Source organism: Vicia villosa, linkage group LG2 (genome assembly GCF_029867415.1).
Source record: "Vicia villosa cultivar HV-30 ecotype Madison, WI linkage group LG2, Vvil1.0, whole genome shotgun sequence".
Classification (NCBI taxonomy): Eukaryota; Viridiplantae; Streptophyta; class Magnoliopsida; order Fabales; family Fabaceae; genus Vicia; species Vicia villosa.
Genome location: NC_081181.1, coordinates 164230923 through 164257474, shown reverse-complemented (window position 1 = coordinate 164257474; position 26552 = coordinate 164230923). Strand labels below are relative to the sequence as shown.

Genomic DNA, 26552 nt, shown 5'->3' with positions numbered 1-26552 from the left:
GGTATGTCACATTCACGTAGGTTGCACTTTTGTCCACAAAGATGGACGTGTCAACCAAGAACATGAACTAACACCGCAAAGCACAGGCTCGATGGTACTCAACAAAAATCCCATCCTCCTTATCCTCGGCCCCAGCTGCCGCCACCAAGTAGTGCTCATAAATCTCCTTCAGGGTGGAAAATCGGACATGCTCCCCATTCGTCGACCTACACTCAAAATCGGCCATATATGGGTCCATACCTAGATAATCCACCATCCACTTGATGGCCTTAACCCTCTATATCCGGGAATGGTCCTGTAACCTCCCTCTGATGGACAGGTGGAGCAGACAGGACACATCGTGTAGTGTGATCGTCAACTCCCCAACAGGAAAGTGGAAAGACGATGTCTTCTTGTGCCACCTTTCGACAAATTCCCCATACATGTCGTGGCTGAAGGATAGAAAAACACTTAGAAAGGGGGGGTTTGAATAAGTGTAGTTTAAAAACTTGAAAGATAAAAACAATTTGCACAGTTATTTTTATCCTGGTTCGTTGTTAACTAAACTACTCCAGTCCACCCCCATGGAGTGATTTACCTCACCTGAGGATTTAATCCACTAATCGCAACAGAATACAATGGTTTTCCACTTAGCCCACGACTAAGTCTTCTAGAGTATCCTGATCACAACCTGATCACTCTAGGAACAAATGCTTAGACACAAGCTAAGACTTTCTTAGAGTATCCTGACCACCACGTGATCACTCTAATTACAACTGCTTAGACACAAGCTAAGACTTCCTAGAGTATCCTGATCAACACTTGATCACTCTAGTTACTTACAAATTAATGTAATCAATTCTAAGAGTATTACAATGCTTCTGAAAAGCTATAATCACAACAGTGATATTTCTCTTAACGTTTAAGCTTAATCTCACTAATATATTACAGCAGCAATGTAGTGAGCTTTGATGAAGATGAAGTATCTGAGCTTTGAGTTTGAACAGCGTTTCAGCAAGTTAATTGTTAGCAAATCGTCAACCTTGCTTCTCATCAGAACTTCATATTTATAGGCACTTGAGAAGATGACCGTTGGGCGCATTTAATGCTTTGCGTGTTCCGTACAGCATTGCATTTAATGTTTCACGCTTTTGTCAACTACCTCGAGCCTTGTTCACGCTGTGTCTACTGACGTTGCCTTTAATAGCTTCCAACGTTCCTTTTGTCAGTCAGCGTAGCCTGCCACCTGTACTTTCTTCTGATCTGATGTTTGTGAATAAAATATTTGAATATCATCAGAGTCAAACAGCTTGGTGCATAGCATCTTCTTGTCTTCTGACCTTGAAGTGCTTCTGAGCGTGATACCATGAGAACTTCAGTGCCTCTGCTTCTGATCTCAAGTTCTTCTGATGCTTCCATAGACCCATGTTCTGATTCTGCCTTGACCATCTTCTGATGTCTTGCCAGACCATGTTCTGATGTTGCATGCTGAACCTTCTGAGACAAAGCTTCTGAGCGCTGATTTGTGCATACTCTTTATATATTTCCTGAAAGGGAATTTGCAATGTATTAGAGTACCACATTATCTCACACAAAATTCATATCCTTGTTATCATCAAAACTAAGAATATTGATCAGAACAAATCTTGTTCTAACAATCTCCCCCTTTTTGATGATGACAAAAACATATATAAATGATATGAATTTGCGATCAGAAAGAGCAGACGGCTAAAGACAATTACACAGCTATAGCATAAGCATGTGAATATGTCTCCCCCTGAGATTAACAATCTCCCCCTGAGATGAATAATCTCCCCCTGAAATTAATACTAGAAGAATTTTAATAATAAAAGACTTCCCTGATTATTTCGGTAGAGACGTTCACAGTGCTTGATCTTCAGAACATTCAATGCTTCTGATTTCTGCTTCAATAGGAAAGCTTCAGAACATTGAATTTCTTTAGATCCTCAGAACATTCACAGCTTCTGACTTTTGCTTCCATCGGACAGCTTCAGAACTTGAATTTCTTTGATCTTCAGAACATTCACAGCTTCTGACTTTTGCTTCCATCGGACAGCTTCAGAACTTGAATTTCTTTGATCTTCAGAACATTCACAGCTTCTGACTTTTGCTTCCATTGGGACAGCTTCAGAGCTTGAATTTCTTCTTACATCACTTCATACTAGATTGTATCAGAACATTGTTGAATGTACCAGAGCTTCATCAGAGCATCTCTACATCCTGAAATATTACAGAACAAAACTAAACGACAAAAGTCAGCATGAATGAATCAGAACATAAAATATGTTTCAGAACACATAATATGTATCAGAGCCATATAGGCTATATAGAATGTATCAGATCCATATAAAATGTATCAGAACAAATAGACATAATGTTTCAGATCATATTCTATCATCAGAATATCTGAACATTCTTCCTTCTTGCTTCTGATTCTGAAGCTTCATAGCACTCAGCTTGCTTCAAGAATCCAAGAGCATGATTCATCTTGTTGCTTCTAATGTTGATCTTTAAAGAGAATCTTCGACTCCTGCAACAACACAACTTAAAAACATAGAACTTTGCAAGTTCTGTTAGTAATGTGGGTGTGGGGCCTTTTTACCCGGTAACTGATAATATTAATCAGATCATTTATCATATTTATTTCTCCCCCTTTTTGTCATATAATCAAAAAGAATATAAAAGATTCAGATGTAGAAAACGACAAAGGAAAGAAACAAAATAAACTTTTCATTGATTAAACAAACAGGATTACAAAAGATGTATGCAGAAAACAGATGCAACAAGGAAGGAAAACTACAAAGACTTAAGAACTACAACCCTAGCTTAGACAATCTTAGCTAACATATCATGAATCCCTGTGGTCTTCTCAGTTTGTTCAGCCATGAAAGCTTGAAACTCTGCATGCCTGTCCAGACTAGAACCTCCACTGTAGGAGAGATGCATGAATTCAAGGAGGAAGTGAGAGACAGTTCACAGGAAGAGAGCTAATGTCTCAAACGGGGCTTTCCCTTAACATAGAAGTTAAGAGCATGATCCTTAACATCATCCAATATCTCAAGAAAGTCTTCTTCCTTTGGATAAATGTTGATAACAGCATCACAGAAGAGATCTGACTTGAGACTTCTTGGAATCCTGAGAGATCCGTCTTGAAATCAATGTTAGTGATCCCCGAGATTTGTTTCTCAACCTTGAACCAGACAACCCTTCTAACAGTTCTGTTCAAATAGAACGACCACCCTTGAGCCTTCGCCTTTGTATCTTGGTTGAAACCATAAGCACCCAAATCATCATCGTCCACATGAGATTTGCACAAAACTTCCATTACAGATGAAGGACTGAAGCAAGTTTTCAGTGGAGAAACCTCTTGAGAGAAACTTAAAGGCGAATTCATGATGAATGCTAGGTCGATGAATAGACTAAGGTTTATGCAAGAAAATATTCATAGAAAAATGAGAGAAAGAGAGAGAGGGAGCGCAAAGATTGATGGAAGAATGCAAAGAAATGGAGAAATAAATAGAGGGAAAGTGGGGAAGGAAAACGTTCTAGGGAAGGGAAACGTTTGACGGATATAAAAACGTAAAGGACAATAAAAGAAATGATGAATGGCATTTAATGTTACATGACGTGAGGAGAGATAATAATGACAAAAGAAGTGATTAGCACAGTTACCTAAATAGACGTCCCCTCAACTGCACGCACGTTTGTCCAGAAAAAATGAACACGTGTTTACCATCTGGATAGTCAGTTACAGCTGTTTTACTTTTAAAGAGATTCTGAATCAACTTAGACAATGAAACGTTAGTAATAACTGAATCACTACTTCTAATTGATTACAAACAGAACTTCTTATAAAAGACTAATCCAGTCTCATTTCAGAAGATACTCATACATAAGATCTTCTCATTCTGGGCATAAATCCATATTGATATTCTTCAGAATGAACTTAAACCTATCTTCAGCAAGGGGTTTTGTAAAGATATCAGCCCATTGATGGTCTGTATCCACAAAGTTTAAAGATATAACACCCTTCTGAACATAGTCCCTTATGAAATGATGTTTAATCTCAATATGTTTAGCTTTTGAATGTAAGATAGGATTCTTAGATAAACATATAGCAGAAGTATTATCACAGAAAATAGGAATGTTACTCTCATATATCTGATAATCTTCTAACTGACTTCTCATCCAGAGCATTTGTGTGCTACATCCAGCAGCAGCAACATATTCTGCTTCTGTTGTTGAGAGGGCAATTGTAGCTTGCTTCTTGCTGTACCATGAGATCAGATGACTTCCAAGAAATTGACAACTTCCAGAAGTACTTTTCCTTTCAATTCTATCTCCAGCATAGTGAGCATCACAGAATCCTACTAAGTTGTATTCTTTGGATCTTCTGTAAACCAAACCAACATTGGTAGTACCTTTCAGATACCTCAGAATTCTCTTAACCGCAGTTAAATGAGATTCTCTCGGATCTGATTGGAATCTAGCACACAAACAAACACTAAAGAGAATGTCGGGTCTAGAAGCAGTTAGGTATAGAAGAGATCCAATCATACCTCTGTACAACTTCTGATCTACCTTCTTACTTACCTCATCCTTACCTAGGACACATGTTGGATGCATAGGAGTTTTGGCTTCTTTGCTTTCAGAAAGATTAAACTTCTTCAGCAGTTCTTTCACATACTTCGTTCGATGAACATAGGTTCCATCAGAAGTTTGGTTGATTTGAATCCCAAGGAAATACTTGAGTTCTCCCATCATGCTCATTTCAAATTCAGCCTACATAGACTCAGCAAACTCCTTTCCAAGTGTAGCATTAGATGTTCCAAAGATAATATCATCAACATATATTTGACAAATTAAAATATCCTTTTTAAATGTTTTAAAAAAGAGAGTAGTGTCCACTTTTCCTCTAGTGAAACCATTTTCCAGAAGGAAAGAACTCAAACGTTCATACCAAGCTCTAGGAGCTTGTTTCAATCCGTATAATGATTTCTTTAATTTAAAAACATGATTTGGAGACATAGAGTCTTCAAAACCAGGAGGTTGATGGACATAAACTTCTTCATCTATATAACCATTTAAGAAGGCACTCTTGACATCCATCTGATAAAGAGTGATGTTATGTTGAGTGGCAAAAGAAATTAATAGACGAATAGATTCTAACCTGGCCACTGGTGCAAAGGATTCTGTGTAGTCAATTCCTTCTTGCTGACTATAACCTTGAGCAACCAGTCTGGCTTTGTTTCTTACCACTTCTCCCTTCTCGCTTAGCTTGTTTCTGAACACCCACTTAGTGCCGATGATGTTAAATCCTTTTGGTCTAGGAACCAAGTCCCATACATCATTCCTTGTAAACTGATTTAGTTCTTCTTGCATGGCAATTATCCAGTCTGGATCTTCTAGAGCTTGATCAACAGAAGTTGGCTCGATCAAAGAAACAAGACCTAATTGACATTCTGCATTGTTCTTAAGGAATGCCCTTGTTCTGATGGGATCATCTTTCTTCCCAAGGATCACATCTTCTGAATGAGCTGAAGCAAGTCTAGGTGATCTTCTGATTGTTGGCTCTTCAGAAATTCTCAGATTCTCTAAAGATGCAGCAACTTGATCTTCTGATCCATTGCTTCTGAGACTGCCAGCTTCTGCAGCATTGCTTCTTGGTTCTACTGCTTCTGATATATCAATATCAAAATCTGCAAAATTCTCAAACTGCTTTGGTTTTTCAAGACCAAGCTTATCATCAAACCTGATATTGATTGATTCTTCTACAATCAATGTTTCAGTGTTGTATACTCTGTAGCCTTTAGAGCGTTCAGAATATCCAAGAAGGAAACACTTTTGTGCTTTAGAATCAAACTTACCAAGATGATCTTTAGTATTCAGAATAAAACATACACATCCAAAAGGATGGAAATATGAAATGTTGGGCTTTCTGTTCTTCCACAATTCATAAGGAGTCTTATTTAGAATAGGTCTTATAGAGATTCTATTCTGAATATAACATGCAGTGTTTATTGCTTCTGCCCAGAAATGCTTAGCCATATTGGTTTCATTGATCATGGTTCTGGCCAATTCTTGTAGAGTCCTATTCTTTCGCTCTACAACTCCATTTTGCTGTGGAGTTCTAGGACAAGAGAAATCATGGGCAATACCATTTTCTTTGAAAAACTCCTCAAAGAATTTGTTCTCAAATTCACCACCATGATCACTTCCGACCTTTATGATTTTACACTCTTTCTCAGATTGGATCTGAGTGCAGAATTCAAAGAACACTGAATGAGACTCATCCTTGTGTTTCAAGAACTTTACCCATGTCCAGCGGCTATAATCATCAACGATGACTAATCCATATTTCTTCCCTCTGACAGATGCTGTTTTGACTGGGCCAAACAGATCAATGTGCAAGAGTTCTAACGGCCTTGAGGTAGAAACAACATTCTTAGACTTGAATGCAGGTCTGGAGAACTTGCCCTTCTGACATGCTTCACAAAGAGCGTCTGATTTGAATTTCAGATTTGGGAGTCCTCTGACCAGATTTAGTTTGTTAATCTGAGAAATCTTTCTCAAACTAGCATGACCTAATCTTCTGTGCCAGACCCATTGCTCCTCAGAAACAGACATAAGACAAGTCACCTTCTGCTTCTCAAGATCAGAAAGATCAATCTTATAAATGTTGTTCTTCCTCTTGCCTGTAAATAGGATTGAGCCATCCTTCTGACTTACAGCCTTGCAAGACTTTTGATTGAAGATTATATCATAACCATTGTCACTTAATTGACTTATGGACAATAAGTTATGCGTTAATCCTTCAACAAGAAGTACATTAGTTATGGAAGGAGAGTTACCAAGACTAATGGTTCCAGAGCCAATGATTTTGCCCTTCTGATCTCCTCCAAACTTGACTTCTCCACCTGGTTTAAGCACCAGGTCTTGGAATGTAGACCTTCTTCCCGTCATGTGTCGCGAGCACCCAGAGTCCAGGTACCATGACATTTTGCTTTCTGTCCTCTTTGCCGCCAAGGATATCTGCAACAGAAATTATCTTCTCCTTAGGTACCCACAATTTCTTGGGTCCTTTCTTGTTAGTTCTCCTCAAGTTCTGATTGAACTTGGGTTTAGCAAAATATTTAACAGGAGGAACAGCATGATATTCTTTAGGTTTGTCAGCATGATATTTCTTAGGGTGTGTCACAAGCTTCTTGGTGTGAACAGTGTTAAACTTCTGTGCATGTGAAGTGAGCCTAATACCATGTGCATGGCCATATTTGAACTGATCATACAATGGCTTGTATGTGATCTTCAGATCATCAATAGGTTCAAATTTATGTGAGGTATCACCCTCATAGCCAAAACCAAACCTTCTGTTTCCAGAAACACCATATATCATATAAGCAAGATGACTTCTGCCAATACTTCTAGATAAGAACTTTCTGAAGCTCGAGTCATATTCTTTCAGAATATGATTCATGCTAGGAATGGATTTTTCTGTTTCAGAAGGAGATCCACTATCTTTGGATAGATTTAAAACTTTTTCCTTCAGTTCAGAATTTTCCAATTCCAGCTTCTTAGTTTCAAATTCAAACTGCTTTTTCAGCTTTTTGTATTTGATACTAAGATGAGCCTTGAGTTCCAGAAGTTCTGTTAAACTGGAAACTAACTCTTCTCTAGATAGTTCAGAAAATACCTCTTCAGAATCTGATTCTGATGTAGATTCTGATCCATCATCTTCTGTAGCCATCAGCGCGAAGTTGGCCTGCTCTCCTTCAGAGTCTGATTCTGATTCTGATTCAGAATCATCCCATGTTGCCATAAGACCTTTCTTCTTATGAAACTTCTTCTTGGGATTCTCCTTCTGAAGTTTTGGACACTCGTTCTTGTAATGTCCAGGCTCATTGCACTCATAGCAGACAGCCTTCTTCTTGTCAGATCTTCTGTCACCAGAAGATTCTCCACGTTCAAATCTCTTTGAACTTCTGAAGCCTCTGAACTTCCTTTGCTTGCTCTTCCAGAGTTGGTTTACCCTTCTGGAGATCATGGACAGTTCATCTTCTTCTTCAGATTCTGATTCTTCAGGATCTTCTTCTCTAGCCTGAAAAGCGTTAGTGCATTTTTTAACATTAGATTTTAATGCAATAGACTTACCTTTCTTCTGAGGCTCGTTTGCGTCCAGCTCTATTTCATGGCTTCTCAAGGCACTGATAAGCTCTTCCAAAGAAACTTCATTCAGATTCTTGGCAATCTTGAATGCTGTTACCATTGGACCCCATCTTCTGGGTAAGCTTCTGATAATCTTCTTTACATGATCAGCCTTGGTGTAGCCTTTATCCAGAACTCTCAATCCAGCAGTTAGAGTTTGAAATCTTGAGAACATCTTCTCAATATCTTCATCATCCTCCATCTTGAAGGCTTCATATTTCTGGATTAGAGCAAGAGCTTTAGTCTCCTTGACTTGAGCATTTCCTTCATGAGTCATTTTCAAGGACTCATATATGTCATGGGCCGTTTCCCTGTTAGATATCTTCTCATACTCAGCATGAGAGATAGCATTCAGCAAAACAGTCCTGCATTTGTGATGATTTTTGAAATCTTTCTTTTGATCATCAGTCATTTCGCTTCTCGTGAGCCTTACACCAGTAGCTTTAACAGGATGTTTGTAACCATCCAGCAGAAGATCCCATAGATCAGCATCTAGACCAAGAAAGTAACTTTCCAGTTTATCTTTCCAGTATTCAAAGTTTTCACCATCAAATACTGGTGGTCTAGTATAACCATTGTTACCGTTGTATTGCTCAGCAGAGCCAGATGTAGATGCAGTTGGATTTGATTGAGATTCACCAGCCATCTTTTACTTAAGCGTTTTTCTCTTCCTGAATCTTTTCTAAACACGGTTAAGTGCTTGCACCTTAGAACCGGCGCTCTGATACCAATTGAAGGATAGAAAAACACTTAGAAAGGGGGGGTTTGAATAAGTGTAGTTTAAAAACTTGAAAGATAAAAACAATTTGCACAGTTATTTTTATCCTGGTTCGTTGTTAACTAAACTACTCCAGTCCACCCCCACGGAGTGATTTACCTCACCTGAGGATTTAATCCACTAATCGCAACAGATTACAATGGTTTTCCACTTAGCCCACGACTAAGTCTTCTAGAGTATCCTGATCACAACCTGATCACTCTAGGAACAAATGCTTAGACACAAGCTAAGACTTTCTTAGAGTATCCTGACCACCACGTGATCACTCTAATTACAACTGCTTAGACACAAGCTAAGACTTCCTAGAGTATCCTGATCAACACTTGATCACTCTAGTTACTTACAAATTAATGTAATCAATTCTAAGAGTATTACAATGCTTCTGAAAAGCTATAATCACAACAGTGATATTTCTCTTAACGTTTAAGCTTAATCTCACTAATATATTACAGCAGCAATGTAGTGAGCTTTGATGAAGATGAAGTATCTGAGCTTTGAGTTTGAACAGCGTTTCAGCAAGTTAATTGTTAGCAAATCGTCAACCTTGCTTCTCATCAGAACTTCATATTTATAGGCACTTGAGAAGATGACCGTTGGGCGCATTTAATGCTTTGCGTGTTCCGTACAGCATTGCATTTAATGTTTCACGCTTTTGTCAACTACCTCGAGCCTTGTTCACGCTGTGTCTACTAACGTTGCCTTTAATAGCTTCCAACGTTCCTTTTGTCAGTCAGCGTAGCCTGCCACCTGTACTTTCTTCTGATCTGATGTTTGTGAATAAAATATTTGAATATCATCAGAGTCAAACAGCTTGGTGCATAGCATCTTCTTGTCTTCTGACCTTGAAGTGCTTCTGAGCGTGATACCATGAGAACTTCAGTGCTTCTGCTTCTGATCTCAAGTTCTTCTGATGCTTCCATAGACCCATGTTCTGATTCTGCCTTGACCATCTTCTGATGTCTTGCCAGACCATGTTCTGATGTTGCATGCTGAACCTTCCGAGACAAAGCTTCTGAGCGCTGATTTGTGCATACTCTTTATATATTTCCTGAAAGGGAATTTGCAATGTATTAGAGTACCACATTATCTCACACAAAATTCATATCCTTGTTATCATCAAAACTAAGAATATTGATCAGAACAAATCTTGTTCTAACAGTGGCTTATGGTAACATATCCAATACAACATAACCCGTCAAGTCTGGATCCAGCAACAACATCATTAAACCACTCAGCCTGTGGTTTAAATAGATCAAATATTTTCCGCAAATGGTTCCCAAATATGTCGAGCGGCATGGTCATGATAGTATATTAAGATAGACGTGTCTGATGGCCCTCCCAGGTAGCCACCCTCCTGTGCGTCCTAAGCATCGTCCTGAGCATCTTCGTCGTGCTCAGGGTGAACCTCAGGTACCTCCTCCTTCTCAGGTACCTCCTCCTCCTCCCCCTGCTCTCGACTAATCTCACAAGAGGAAGACGCTCGAGACAATCTACTCCTCAGTGCAGATGAGGATCATGTTGGCGCCTCATCAATTTGGACTTGGACTCGACCCCGTCCTCGAGTCACTCCTTGTTGTGCGGCTCTCTCGCTCCGAGCTGAGGCTGTCTGGGTTGGCCTCCCCTGTCTAAGTTGACCGGTCGGTGCCTGGTTGTCAGCCATTTTCTTGAAAAAATGCCACTGGTAAGTATGAAACAGATTTGAAAAAAAAAACTAAGAGAACATTTCGAAAGTGCATATCTGAAATTGGTTAGAGGTTATTTCGGATATGCACTTCCGAAATAACCTTTGAACAACCATTTTTGACAAACTTCCATTTCTTTCCCCAATTCATCCTAAATCTATTTTTTCCATCTAAACACTGTCATTGAACTTCAATAACTTCAACCTACACATTATCCTAAATTCAAACAACCCTAATAACAACTTTGAGCTAGAGGTAGAAAATAGAGGAAACTTACAAATTTTTGGAGCTTTGAATAGAACTTGAAATGAGCTTTGAGCTTTTAGGAATGCTTGAATGTAATTTGTAGAGTAGGAATGCTAGAATGAAATTTGGTAAAAATGGACTAGAAGTGAAAATTTGGTGTCTGAAGAGAATGCAAACAGTGGGGGTGGCTGTTCGCATTTTGTGAAATACCCCAAATTATTTAGGATATGCATATCCGTAGACACCTTTTTTTAAAAATAAGGTGACTTCGGATGTGCATATGCGAAATCACCTTTTTTTTAAATGTGTTTTCGGATATGCATATCCGAATTATAGAGGTATTTTGGAGTTTTCACCGAGGGTCTGTGAAGAGGTATATGGGTACAATGAAAATTTTCTTATTTCTTTCTCTATCTCTCATTTTCGCGTAGACTTTTTTAAAAGGGGAGGTCTTATCTATAAGAAAGTCTTCTAGTAATTCTTTTAATGCTATCTCCATTCATTAGTATATTTAAGATTTAAATTTTTTCTAATATTTCTTGAGAAAAAGTTGTTTAATTTAGAGATCCAAAAGAGAGATTCTTAGAGATTTTTAAATTTAAAAATTGGAAGATCATTATGAAAATAACTAAGAGTTGAAAAGTAATTTTATAGATAAAAAATTTAGAGATATAGATAAATGAATTCTTAGAGATTTTTAATCGAAAGAATGGAAAGATCTTTGGAGATATTTAATGTTGAGAAACACTTCTAAACATGTTGAGATTAAGCTATTCATATATTGAGAAGATAAGAGATTGAGTCATAAATCAGATAAAAAGTATAATATGTTTTTATGAACTTAATGAACTATTTTCTTATAACTCATTTGTAATATTTTATTAATGACTCTTGATTGTTTGTGGATATGATAACTACCATTTCTCATATGGTAGATCATTTTGGATTGAATGGGATAAAATAAATCTTTGTGTTGATTCTGAACTTTTATCACATTCTTGTTCTTTTTATTGGGGGTTTTGCTTTAATATTAGATCGCAGATTAATTTTGCTTGAGACTGTTTAGTATTTGTTATCCTCGTTCTTCGTTCAGTACATAATATTTCTTAGTATATTTGATTTATAATTGATTTCACAACAAGGAGAGCCCATTAGGGATCAAAGGGTCCAATGTTACAAGCGAGCACCATAGATAATAAATGAGATATCGAGAAGTTTACTAGAAAATACAATCTTAGGTTATGGAAAGTGAAGATGCAAACAATATTGATTAAAAAAATGTGTGCAAGAATTGACGTTGATAAAGATAACACAAGTGGAGAAGAGTGAGATAGTAGATAAGGCTAAAAATGTCATTATCTTGTGCTTATGAGATAAAATATTGAGAGAGGCCTCAAGGGAGAAGACCACAATGGAAATGTGGGTCAAATCTAAATAATTGTATATGACCAATTTGTGGACTCACAAGTTGTGTTTGAAACAACAAATCTACTTATTTCAAATGACGGGGAACAAATTCATTGTGGAGCAACTGACAAAATTTTGCAAAATTATTAATGACTTACAAAATATTTTGGTGAATCTTGATAATGAGGAAAAGACTAAACTCTTATTGAGCTAATTACCTAGATCTTTTGAACACTTCAAGGATGTCACTATTTTTAGGAAGGAATGCATTATCACCTTGGAGGAGGTTCAATCGACTATAAGAACCAGATAAATAATCACAATGGAAGATTTCAAGAGGGAATAGTGACATTAAGGGAAACTAAAAGAGAAAGAAATCTAGGTCTAAGTAGAAGTTCAAAGGGTTTGATAAGTCAAAGTAGAAACACTTCATTTTTCATAAAACATTCACTTCAAGAAGGATTGTCCAAAGAGGAGGAGCAAGACTGATTCAGTTATGATCAAGGTTTTATCAAATGAGGATGGTTATGAGACTGTTGGTTTGTTAGTGGTAACAAGTTTGGAGACGAAAAAGAGTTGTGTCATAGACTTTGAAAGCTCTAATCGCATGTGTCCAAGAAAAAATAATTTGAGACTTTGGATCTAAAAGAAGGTGGAATCGCTCGACTTGTTAACAATAATATGAGACTTTGGATCTAAAAGAAGGTGAAGTCTCTCTCATCACATGATTTTTCAAACGGAACCGGTCGATTTTCTACCTCTATTAAAAATTGCTAATTAAAATAAATAGAATTTATAAAAAATAATGTGATGAAAATTAAAAAAATAATGATAAATGTAGTGATAACTCAAAACAAATAATTATATATATTTCTTTGTATTATTAAGATTCTTTAAAGAAAATATAATAGAAAATAACAATAAAATTTAGCACAATAATTTTTTTTTTATAGTTTTAATTTTTCAAATAAAATTAAGGTATTACATGAATGATTATAGAAGTGACAAAGGTGTTTATTTATACAAAGAGCATAATATTAATATAAGCTCAAGTCTGACCCAACAGATCGCACATGTGTTAATTATTGTATAGCTTCTATACCCTTTGGTACATCTTAAAGAGACTATATATAAACACTCCAAATATGTGAAAGTTCTCCAAATATTAGACTCATGAGTTTTCACATCCACTATCCAAACCTTTTATTTATTACATTTTTTTTATAAATGCCAATATACATAGGGAATTGACCATATATACACACGTACATACACAAGGAAAACAAGCAACACTAAAAGTGCTTAACTATCCTAAAACACGAGAGCAAACTTGTACTTATCACATTTAATGCAAATATTTCAACATTGTTCTAACAATCCTCCACTTAAATTTTAAAAAAAACTTAAAAAGTGGCATAAACGCGTTTAAAAATAGTACATCAACGAGGTGTCGACATACTTGAACCTCAGAACACAATGAATAAGATTCAAGTTTAACAAGACTGCGTGTGATCTTGAACTCAAAAGTCTGTGCTATATACATTTATCCTGGCTTAATAAATTCTTTAGAAATATATGTATGAGATTTCATAGGAAACAACCCCACTTTCACATTCATAAATGTGAGTTTATCAAGAGTATTCTTGTAACTTGATATTTCAATATGCATATGTATAGATCTCATTAAAAGTTTATATCACCTCAACCTCTCATCCCTTCAAGAATCATGTTCATTTTATATCACTTTAAAACTTGTTATTATCCATTAAAGTTAATTATCCTAATATCAACTCTTTTAGTCCAAATTACCATTATGAACGACTCAGTGATCTATTGGCAGTGATCTCATTCTTTTGGATGTGTTTTAGATTTTCTCTCTCGTTAATATCCTTTTGTCAAAAGGTCAACTAATTTTTAATCAGTGCAAACATAATCTACTATAACAAATCTAAGAGAAATAAACATTCTAACAATGATGAACTTTTAAAAGATTTCTCATCTCTTACTATTGTACTAATAATCAACAATTTTTGCAATAGTCATGGTACTATCTTAGTTGATCAAAACAATTGACATCGATTTTTCTCATATGAGAATATCTGCTATCAAGTATTTTAACCAACTTACTTCTTCACTTGTGGTTGAAAGTGCTATCGTTTTTATTCCACACTGTATTAAACGAGAATCGTTTTTTTCTTAAACTCCCTAAAGATTACTCCTCCAAGTAATTCGAATATGTAACCGTTGGTTGCTTTAAAATAATCCGACAAAGTATTTCAAGTATCAACATTAATATCCCCTCAAGGACATAATGAGACTTTTGATAATGTAATCTATGTTTTATGGTTCTTTTTTAGTTACCACATTATCCCAATGGCATTCCAATTCTCTATACTAGGTCTACTAGTGAACTTGCTCAAAAATCTTATGGTATTAGCAATTAGGGGCATGCATCATACTGTCAATGATACACGCATGTTTAGATTGTCTTATACTATCAAAAAAATTTAAGAGCTTAACACTTATCCTATCAAAAATTTTTAAGAGCTTAACACTTAGATCATGTTTAGATTGTCTTATACTATCGATTTTTTTTAAGAGTTTAACACTTAGATCATATGAAATGCAGACATGTTTTTAGTAAAAAAAATATTATATCACTTTGCGACCTAATCTTAAAAAATTATATCTCGTTGTGACCTAATAATCTTAATATTAAATATTAGACTTACTTTATTTTTTGAAGTCTTTCATATAAAAGTTGTCACACAACTACGATTACAAACTATTTACGACATGAATGTTTGAGCTAAATATGAACAAATCATCTCTTGTAGAGATACACTATAGTTCAAATTCCTTTTTCAGACTTGCACTAAATGTACCTGGTACTTTCATTCACTTTAAAACAATTCAAGATTATTATATTATCAAAATTATCATGCCATTGTTTAAGAGTTTGTTTAAGACCATACATATAATTAAGTAACTTAGAAACCTTAGTTTTTTAGCATGAACCATAAAGTCTTCAAGTTGCTACATATCAATCTCTTCTTCCAAGTCACTATTTAGAAAATCAATTTTAACATTCATTTGAAGAACTACATTCATTTGATGTACCTCTAAGTAATAAATAGTGGTAAGTGAAATCAGTATTCTAATAAATGTTATCCTTATAAATCAAATAATAATTCAAACATAAGAAGCATTTACAGTATCCCAAAAAGCACTTATAAATTTGCAGCATTTCCCTGAAGGAGGCCATCCCTAATCTGCATAGCAACGTCTCTGACAGCACCGGGACCATGTGGTATAAACACAGCTGAAGATTTCGATGACGCTCCAATATCCTTCATGGTGTCGAAGTATTGAGTCACCAGCACCATGTCCATGACATCTTTAGCCGATGTTCCGGGTACATTATCAGAGAATGCGAGTACACTGTCCCTTAGTCCGTCCACAATGGCTTGACGTTGGCGAGCTATGCCGAGTCCTGATAGGTACTTGGACTCGGCTTCACCTTCAGCTTTCTTGATCTGCAATATTTTTTCAGCTTCAGCTTTTTCGTTTGCAGCCAACCTCATTCTCGCAGCTGTTGATGATATCGCAAAAAAAGGATTAGAATATACCAGCAACTGCTATGATCAACCAAAATTTTAGCATTTATAGTATAAGCCCTTTATCAAACAAATGCACTAGAATATATTACCTGCATTGATCTCATTCATTGCTCTCTTGACATTGACATCAGGCTCGATATCAACAATGAGAGTCTGGACTATCTCGTAACCGTAGGTTGACATCGCCTTCTCAAGCTCATCTTCGACAGCCTTTGCTATATCATTCTTCTGCTCAAAGACGGCATCCAACTCCAACTTTGGCACAGTGGCCCTTATAACTGAAACAAAGCAGAAATATCATAATCTAGCAACCATTTAACAACACTTTGTACTAAATTGCGTATCATGGGACCGTAGCAATTTGTTAAAACCCTGCTTCGCTGTATGCGCTATTTTGAGAATACTAATGTCAATAATGGAATGAAATCAAAAAACACTATACATACCATCAAAAACATACGATTGGATCTGTTCCCTTGTGTTGGTGAGCTTATAATAGGCATCAGACGCTTTGTCAGCCACAGCGCGGTATTGTACAGATGCAACCACATTCACAAAGACATTATCCTAAAAAAACAAGTTCATAACAGTCAGATACTAACACAAAATGTCATAGTAAATCACATTCGAAATATCCAACCACCAACAGAAAGCACAAATTTGACATTATGATGTTTTATTAATCTTGAAGTAAAAATGGTTTGTTAAGAAGTGATTTCCTGAAGCATAAATCCATACAAGAAAATTAATCACGAAGCATGATAGGTGGAGTAATAAAAGGACCTTTGTTTTTGTCTCGCATTTAATATCAAGTTGCTGCACACGAAGCGATAATCCACCAGCTATCTGGTAACCGAGACACCAAGGCAAACAATGGCATCCAGGTTCCAAGACATCGACAAATTTTCCAAATTGCTCCTTTATAGCAACATTGGACTGGTCCACTTGGTAACATCCCAAACATTGACCCATTTTTCAATCCTGCAAATGAATATCACTACTCATCAATTAAATTATACTTCACATAGAGATAGATAGATATAAGACATGTTTGGGTAAACAACTTAATTAAAGCACTTATTCAATATATATTCATCATATCAAAAGCTCATCTCATAACTTTATAAGTGCTTATTGCACAAATGACAAGCCTAAGAAATTTATTTACAAAACTGAATCAAAATTTTACTTTTCCAATCAAACAAATTGAACAAATTGCAACTTTGAGTTGATCCCAGAAATCAAACAGAAAAACAAAACAACCCATTTAAATATTAAAAAAAAACCCTAAATTCAAGAAATCAGTAATTTAATTTTCTGAACAGACAAACAAAATAAAAAAATAAAAGAAATAGTATCAAGAGAGAATATCACCTAGTAGTTGAAGCAAGAGAGAGATAAGAGAGATAAAATTGAAAGTTGTAAATAATGGAAGTACTGTATTTGAAAAATATGAAGCGATCCTTCTTATATATACACTTGACGAAGCAATTGATTTGAAACTAGCTGTTATATTGAAAACGATCTTTTTGTTTTTATGTCACTCTGTTCGGTTTTTTTTAGTGCATATATACGTGTGAAATAACAGAATATTGTTTTTTGTTTAACTTAATTTTAGTTTTAAAAATATGAAAAAAAATATTACAGATTAAAAAATTTATTAATTATGTAAATATGAAATAGCAATTAATTTTTTTAAAAGAGGACCACGACGTCGTTTCATGCCAAGATTCGCAAACTAAACGCGTTTCTTCCAAAATATCTTCTTCCGAGTAGTTTCTCATAAATAATTTACTTTATATACTAGATTGCCATATTAATGGATTGTCATTTTAAAGATTGTAGGCATGTGTCTCACTATACTTGTGAAACACTTCTAATAATACTGTGTTGAATTTTTTTTTTTTTTTGGTTTAGTGTGAGGTTTTTATCATATTTACCCATATGATAGTGTATATTTAAAATTAAAAAAATAATTAATGACATGTAAACTAATAATTTCATTACATTAGAAATTTTAAGAGATAATTATGATGTTCATTTATAAATGATAAGCTTATCCTTAATGTTATAAATGTATACCTTCACATATTATAACTTTTGGATCAGAGACGGCGACGGGGTGGGTCGGGGGACAGGTACTACCTCTCCCAAATCCAAATCTGAGTCCTCAAAAAATTTATGTTTTTCTCCCCAAACTCAAACAAAGATGGAGAATTAAAATTCAAATCCGATTCAGACGGATCCGAGTATCCCCGCTCCGCCACCATCCAGTTACTGAAATCAATTTTTTTAGTAAAAATACTTATTTTTTTCAAAATAAAATTACATTATAAATAATAAAATAAAATAATTTCATACATACATTTAAAATATTTTAAATGATAAATATAAATCAAAATATCAAAACATTGACAACTTATTTAATATTCTAAATTATCAAAAATAAATAATAATAATAATAATAATAATAATAAAAATAATAATAATAATAATAATAATAATAATATATATCATGAAATACTCGTAGCGGATCCAGAGGCGGATTTGGGATGAGTACTAATGTCCCCATTATCCATTCCGTCTCCATATTTTGTAATGGAGAAAACCCAAACCCAAACCTAAACTCATGATAATAATAATAATAATAATAATATACATCATGAAATACTCGTAGCGAATTCAGAGGCGGATTTGGGATGAGTACTAATGTCCCCATTATCCATTCCGTCTCCATATTTTGTAATGGAGAAAACCCAAACCCAAACCTAAACTCAAACCCAATAAATTGGATTTTCTCCGTTAATTTTGGGGCAGGTTTGATGGATATCTGCAAATACGGATTTTGTTGTCATGCCTATTTTGGATTCATATCCGAGATAGATAGGAATGAGACTAAATTAGATAATGTTAAACTTTGTAGATAGATAGGAATGAGACTAAATTAGGTAATGTTAAACTTTGTTTAAAATTAATTATATCTATTAAGAAAAATTAAAGTTTGAGTTTGACAATTTGTAAAAATAAAAAATTTATAAGAAGTTTGACCTGCAACTTAGAAATCTGATCTTATCTGTTAACCTACTTGAAAGCTATTTTATTTTAAAGCTTTTAAAAAAGTATTTTTTTTTTTAATTTTTAAAACTGCTATATAGCTCAATAAATAATTCTATATTTTATTAAAACTTTTTTGCCATAACAATGTAATAATTAAAACATAACAAAATACTAAATTTATAAGTTAGTTTCGATTTACTCCCCTGTAAAAAAAAAGTTTTTGATTTCTTCATTATAATAGGAAGATTCTCTGTCTATGGCCCCTAAATTCACTATTTCAATCCATATTTCCAATTTAATCCGACGTGGCATTCCGTTATTATTCTACATGGCTTTTTTATTTTTATTTTCATCCAATATTATTTTACATGCACAAAAGTTAGGGTTCCAATTGCAAAATTATTTTGAGTTTCTTATTGGTTGAGGTATACGAACTACAACCTCCTTCGTCACCTCCGTTCCAAGCTTCTTAGTTCTTCATCTTCCCCGTTCTTAACTTCGTTGATCTTCATCTTTTCCGTTCCCAGTTTTTTTATCTTCTTCTTCTTCGGGATTGAAAACATGGGTGGAAGCAAAAAATTTATCAATTAGTAACTTAAGTAGACCGAATTTACCCGGATGTGGATGTAATGAACCAATAAAGATTTGGCTCTCAAACACCATTGAAAATACTAACAGAAAATTTTGGAAATGTCGAAATTTAGGGGTAAGATTTTGTTAATTTTTTCTTCATTTTTCTCTTTAGATTAACTCTTACTTTTGTTCTGTACCTAATTGCAGAGTGGGGTAAGCTGTAAATTATTCATTTGTGAATTTGCGATATATTATTTATTCATCCTTAAAGAAAAAAATTATGATCATTAAAAAAAAGAATTAATGTATTTATTTAATATAAAAATAAGATTATCAAATTAACTCAATAAAAAAAATAAGATTATCACATTTATTAAAGTTGTGTGAAAGAGGTCTCCAAGTCTCAACTCTAGCCAATTAGGTTACTCCTTTGAACTCATATGCTTGGTCAATAGATTTTTTTTTTTCAAATTAAAATAATTTTGTAATAGTTTAGCTATCAATGAGATTATTGGTTGAATTTCTTATCGTGTCGCTCTCTATAAAACGTTTTGTGATATGTCCGAAAATTTGTAAGCAAATTATCAGCCACAAATCTTCAAAACAAAAACAATCCATATACATATTGTTCGGTATCTTAGCAGGGCCGGTCTCGACTTTTTAGAGGTCCAGAACAAATAAATAAATAGACCCCTAACAAAAAATTTACGTTTTACTCACCTCTAAAATGAAGAAAAAAAATATCAAATGAATGTAGCTAGTTCGAGAGAGATGTGAAAAAAATGGAGTGTTAACTTATGTAATTACTTATAGCCCGGTCCATCACATATTGAGGCCTAAAACAAATTCTAAAATAAAAATTTTCTTTATCAATAATTATACTCTTAATTAAAATTTTACTTTAGAGAACAAAATTATTTATCAACTTCTTATAATCAATTTTATTTAATTAATAAAAAATTTAATTAATAATAAAATAAATTTATTTAATTTTTGTTGTAATATAGTTGATATTAAAATTAAATTTTATTAACTTCAATTTAAAAAAAAAAATCATTTCGGCAAACACAACATTTATAAGAATTAATAATTAATGACATTACTCTAAGTAATAAATAAATTTTAAAAAATCATATAGTTAAAAATATCAATTAGTGTATTATTTTTAAATTGTAAGAAGTATTATTTTTTATAAATTTAATAAATATTCATTAATAATTAATTAGAATAATAGTAAAACATGGATGTTGAGTAAATTAAAAGTCACATAATAATGGGTATGTTTAATAATATTTATTGTTATTTTATATGAAAGGAAAGTAAATAAAAGAAAGAATGAAGTGCTCATGTGAAAAACTAATAATTTAAAATTAGGAAGCCAATAAGTTTCAAACCACTGACACTAAGCTCCCAAAATAGTGTCTAAACCGCTGGCCATGGGCCAGAAGCAACAACTAGTTAATGGTTTCAGTAAAAATATATTTTTTATGATTTCAGTATTATAATTTCTTAACACCAAAATTGAGGTCCCCGTAATTTTGAGGCCCTGTGTTGTGGGCCTGCTTGTCCGGGTCCAGGGCCGGCCCTGTAAATTATTCATTTGTGAATTTGCGATATATTATTAAAGTTGTGTGAAAGAGGTCTCCAAGTCTCAACTCTAGCAAATTAGGTTACTCCTTTGAACTCATATGCTTGGTCAATAGATTTTTTTTTCAAATTAAAATAATTTCGTAATAGTTTAGCTATCAATGATATTATTGGTTGAATTGCTTATCGTGTCGCTCTCCATAAAACGTTTTGTGATATGTCCGAAAATGTGTAAGCAAATTATCAGCCACAAATCTTCAAGACAAAAACAATCCATATACATATTATTCGGTATCTTAGTGTATTGTACCATTCTTTAATTACATCAATGAAATATGGAATGTAGAGCATTCTGGAATTTCTCGGACGAGGATAAATTTTTTAATCTTCGTATATATTTTTTCAAAGAAAACAAATGAGATACTTGAAAAGCTCAACGAGTAGAAAGGAAAAAATGAGTTCAGTAAACTCCAAGAGTAAAAAAGAGAGCGAAGAGGAAAAAACTCAAAAGTTTTGGATGTGATTAGAGAAGTGACTGAAGCTCTTATTTATACCAAAGTATAATTTTAACACAAGCACAAGTTTGACCCGATGGAACAAATGTGTATTAGTTACTGACATTGCACTTTTTGTATGTGCGAAATTTTCATACCCCTCAATGTAAATCCTAAAATGACTGTATTTATTATAGGGTTAAATATTCACCACCTCTTATAATGTAAGCGAGTTTCGGTTTACCCACTTTAAAAAAATTAATTCCCCCCATATAATATGAAGATTCCCTGTTTATGACCCATGGACTCACTATTTCAATCCACATTCCATTTTAATCTGAAGTGGCATTCATTTATTATTCTACGTGGATTGCTTTGTTTTCATTTTCATCCAATTTTATTCTACCTGCAAAAGCTAGGGTTCTAATTGCAAAATCGTTTTCACTTACTTATTGATTGAAGTATACAAACTACAACCTCTTTTGTCATCTTCTTTCCAAGCTTCTTAGTTCTTCATCTTCTCCGTTCCTAGCTTCTTTGATCTTCACCTTTTTCGTTCCCAGTTGTTTCGATCTTCATCTTCTTTAGGTTTGAAAACATGGGTGGAAACGAAAATAAATATAATTTATAAAAAAATAGTTTGTGATGAAAATTAAAAAATAATGATAAATATAGTGATAACTCAAAATAAATAATTATATATATTTCTTTATATTATTAAGATTCCTTAAAGAAAATATAATAGAAAAAAACAATAAAATTTAGCACAATAAAAAATATTTTTTGATATAGTTTCAATTTTTTAAATAAAATTGGGGTATTACATGAATGATTATAAAAGTGACTGAGGTGTTTATTTATACAAAGAACATAATATTAATAAGTCTGACCCAACACATCACACATGTGTTAGTTATTGTATACCTTCTATATCCTTTGAGAGACTATATATAAACACTCCAAACATGTGAAAGTTCTCCAATACTAGACTCGATGAGTTTTTACAATCCACTATCCAAACCTTTTATTTATTATATTTTTTTTATAAATGACAATATACGTAGAGAATTGAGCATATGCACACACATACATACACAGGAAAGCAAACAACACCAAAACTGTTCAACTATCCTAAAACACGAGAGCAAATTTGTACTTATCACATTTAATACAAATATTTCAACATTGTTCTAACAATCCTCCACTTTTTTGACAATCCTCTACTTGAATTTAAAAAAGAACTTCAAAAGTGGCATAAACACTTTTAAAAATAGTACATCAACGATATGTCGACATACTTGAACCTCAGCACACAGTGAATATGATTCAAGTTTAACAAGACTGTGTGTGATCTTGAACTCAAAAGTTTGTGCTACATACATTTATCCTTGCTTTATAGATGCTTTAGAAATATATGTATGAGATTTCATAGGAAGCAACCCCACTTTCACATTCATAAATACGGGTCTACCAAGAGTATTCTTGTAACTCGATATTTCAATCTGGATATGTATAGATCTCATTAAAAGTTTATATCACCTCAACCTCTCATCACTTCAAAAATCATGTTCATTTTATATCACTTCATTACTTGTTAATATCCATTAAAGCTAATTATCCTAATATCCACTCTAGTTAATCCTATTGTCAAAAGGTCAACTAATTTTTAATCAGTACAGACATATTCTACTATAACAACTCTAAGAGAAATAAACTTTATAACAATGATGAACTTTTGAAAGATTTTTTATCTCTTACGATTGTACTAATAATCATCAATTTTTGCAATAGTCATGGTACTACCTTAGTTGATCTAAACAATTGACATCGATTTTTCTCATATGAGAATATCTGCTAGCAAGTATTTTAACCAACTTGCTTCTTCACCTATGGTTGAAAGTGCTATCGTTTTTATTCCATAGAGTATTAAACGAGAATCGGTTGTTTCTTAAACTCCCTAGAGATTACTCCTCCAAGTATTTTGAATATGTAACCGTTGGTTGCTTTAGAATCAACCGACAAAATATTTCAATAATCAACACTAATGTAACCCATCAAGGACATAATAAGACTTTTGATAATGTAATCTATGTTTTATGGTTCTTTTTTAGTTACCTCATTATTCCAATTCTCTATACCAGGTCTACTAGTGAACTTGCTGACAATTTGCGGCATACATCATGCTGTCAATGATACACGCATGTTTAGATTGTCTTATACTATCAATTTTTGTTAAGAGTTTAACACTTACATCATATGAAGTGCAAACATGTTATATCTCTTTGTGACCTAATAATCTTAATATTAAAGATAACACTTTTAAAAAAAAAATTATATCTCTTTGTGACCTAATAATCTTAATATTAAATATTAGACTTACTTTTTATTGAAGTCTTTCATATAGAAGTTGTCATATAAGTGCTTTATTCAATATTAGATATTAAATATTAAATATTAATATTAGACTTATAAGCGCTTGGATTTATATAAGTGCTTATCATATAAGTGCTTTATATCTCTGTGACCTGATATATTCATTTGATGTACCTCTAAGTAATAAACAGTGGAAAGTGAAATGAGTATTCTAATAAATATCATGCTTATAACCGCTGAAAAGGTGTCATAGAAATCTATATTCCCTCCTTTTCAATATAAGAATAATAATGCAAATATAATTCAAACATATGAAGCATTTACAGTATTTCAAAAAGCACTTATAAATTGGCAGCATTTCCCTGAAGGAGGCCATCCCTAATCTGCACAGCAATGTCTCTGACAGCACCGGGACCATGTGGTATGAACACAGCTGAAGATTTCGATGACGCTCCAATATCCTTCATGGTATCGAAGTATTGAGTCACAAGCACCATGTCCATGACATCTTTAGCCGATGTTCCGGGTACATTATCAGAGAATGCGAGTACACTGTCCCTTAGTCCGTCCACAATGGCTTGACGTTGGCGAGCTATACCGAGTCCTGATAGGTACTTGGACTCGGCTTCTCCTTCAGCTTTCTTGATCTGCAATATTTTTTCAGCTTCAGCTTTCTCGTTTGCCGCCAACCTCATTCTCGCAGCTGTTGATGATATTGCAAAAAAAGGATTAGAATATAACAGCAACTGCTATGATCAACCAAAATTTTAGCATTTATAGTATAAGCCCTTTATCAAACAAATGCACTAGAATATATTACCTGCATTGATCTCATTCATTGCTCTCTTGACATTCACATCAGGCTCGATATCAACAATGAGAGTCTGGACTATCTCGTAACCGTAGGTTGACATCGCCTTCTCAAGCTCATCTTCGACAGCCTTTGCTATATCATTCTTCTGCTCAAAGACGGCATCCAACTCCAACTTTGGCACAGTGGCCCTTATAACTGAAACAAAGCAGAAATATAATAATCTAGCAACCATTTAACAACACTTTGTACTAAATTGCGTATCGTGGGAGGGTAGCAATTTGTTAAAACCCTGCTTCGCTGTATGCGCTAATTTGAGAATACTAATGTCAATAATGGAATAAAATCAAAAGACCACTATACATACCATCAAAAACATACGATTGGATTTGTTCCCTTGTGTTGGTGAGCTTATAATAGGCATCAGACGCTTTGTCAGCCACAGCACGGTATTGTACAGACGCAACCACATTCACAAAGACATTATCCTAAAAAAACAAGTTCATAACAATCAGATACTAACACAAAATGTCATAGTAAATCACATTTGAAATATCCAACCACCAACAGAAAGCACAAATTTAACATTATGATGTTTTTTTAATCTTGAAGTAAAAATGGTTTGTTAAGAAGTGATTTCCTGAAGCATAAATCCATACAAGAAAATTAATCACGAAGCATGATAGGTGGAGTAATAAAAGGACCTTTGTTTTTGTCTCGCATTTAATATCAAGTTGTTGCACACGAAGCGATAATCCACCAGCTATCTGGTAACCGAGACACCAAGGCAAACAATGGCATCCAGGTTCCAAGACATCCACAAATTTTCCAAATTGCTCCCTTATAGCAACATTGGACTGGTCCACTTGGTAACATCCCAAATATTGACCCATTTTTCAATCCTGCAAGGGAATATCACTACTAATCAATTAAATTATACTTCACATAGAGGTAGATATAAGACATGTTTGGGTAAACAACTTAATTAAAGCACTTATTCAATATATATTCATCATATCTAAAACCCTAAATTCAAGAAAATCAGTAATTCAATTTTCTGAACAGACAACAAATTAAAAAATAAAAAATAGTATCAGAGAGAATTTCACCTTGTAGTTGAAGCTAGAGAGAGATAAAACTTGAAAGTTGTAAATAATGGAAGTACTGTTTTTGCAAAATATGAAGCGATCCTTCTTATATATACACTTTTTGAATCTAGCTGTTATATTGAAAATGATCTTTTTGTTTTTATGTCACTCTGTTCGGTTTTTTTTAGTGCATATACGTGTGAAATAACAAAATATTGTTTTTTGTTTAACTTAATTTTAGTTATAAAAAATGAAGAAAAAAAAGTTACAGATTAAAAAAATATTAATTATGTAAATATGTAGCAATTAATATAATCTAATATGGAGATAATTAATTTGAATTTTATAAAAGAGGACCACGACGTCGTTTCATGCCAAGGTTCGCAAATGAAACGCGTTTCTTCCAAAATATCTTGGTTGCCATATTAATGGATTGTCATTTTAAAGATTGTAGGCATGTGTCTCACTATACTTGTGAAACACTTCTAATAATAATACTGTGTTGAAATCTTTTTTTTTTTTGGTTTAGTGACAGGGTTTTATCTTATTTATCTATATGATAGTGTATATTTAAAATAAAAATAAAAAAATTAATGACATATAAACTAATAATTCCATTATATTAGAAGTTTTA

The 26552-nt window shown here is 33.7% G+C and overlaps 2 protein-coding genes across 3 annotated transcripts; both read right to left on the bottom strand.

The window, feature by feature from the left end:
• Positions 1-15382: 15382 nt before the first annotated feature.
• LOC131652817 (hypersensitive-induced response protein-like protein 2) lies at positions 15383-26064 on the bottom strand. 2 transcript variants are annotated; one of them, XM_058922798.1, is made up of 5 exons: positions 25940-26064; positions 16719-16916; positions 16382-16502; positions 16025-16213; positions 15383-15907 (listed from the first exon to the last, which is right to left on the bottom strand). In XM_058922798.1, the coding sequence occupies exons 2-5, from the start codon at positions 16905-16907 to the stop codon at positions 15546-15548; spliced, it is 861 nt and encodes a 286-aa protein (XP_058778781.1). In that variant the 5' UTR covers positions 16908-16916; positions 25940-26064; the 3' UTR covers positions 15383-15545. The 2 variants fall into 2 exon arrangements, with proteins under 2 accessions (XP_058778781.1, XP_058778780.1); XM_058922797.1 differs by lacking the exon at positions 25940-26064 and adding an exon at positions 17310-17462.
• LOC131652818 (hypersensitive-induced response protein-like protein 2) lies at positions 24211-26075 on the bottom strand. The gene is made up of 5 exons (XM_058922800.1): positions 25940-26075; positions 25535-25732; positions 25198-25318; positions 24840-25028; positions 24211-24722 (listed from the first exon to the last, which is right to left on the bottom strand). The coding sequence occupies exons 2-5, from the start codon at positions 25721-25723 to the stop codon at positions 24361-24363; spliced, it is 861 nt and encodes a 286-aa protein (XP_058778783.1). The 5' UTR covers positions 25724-25732; positions 25940-26075; the 3' UTR covers positions 24211-24360.
• Positions 26076-26552: the final 477 nt, after the last annotated feature.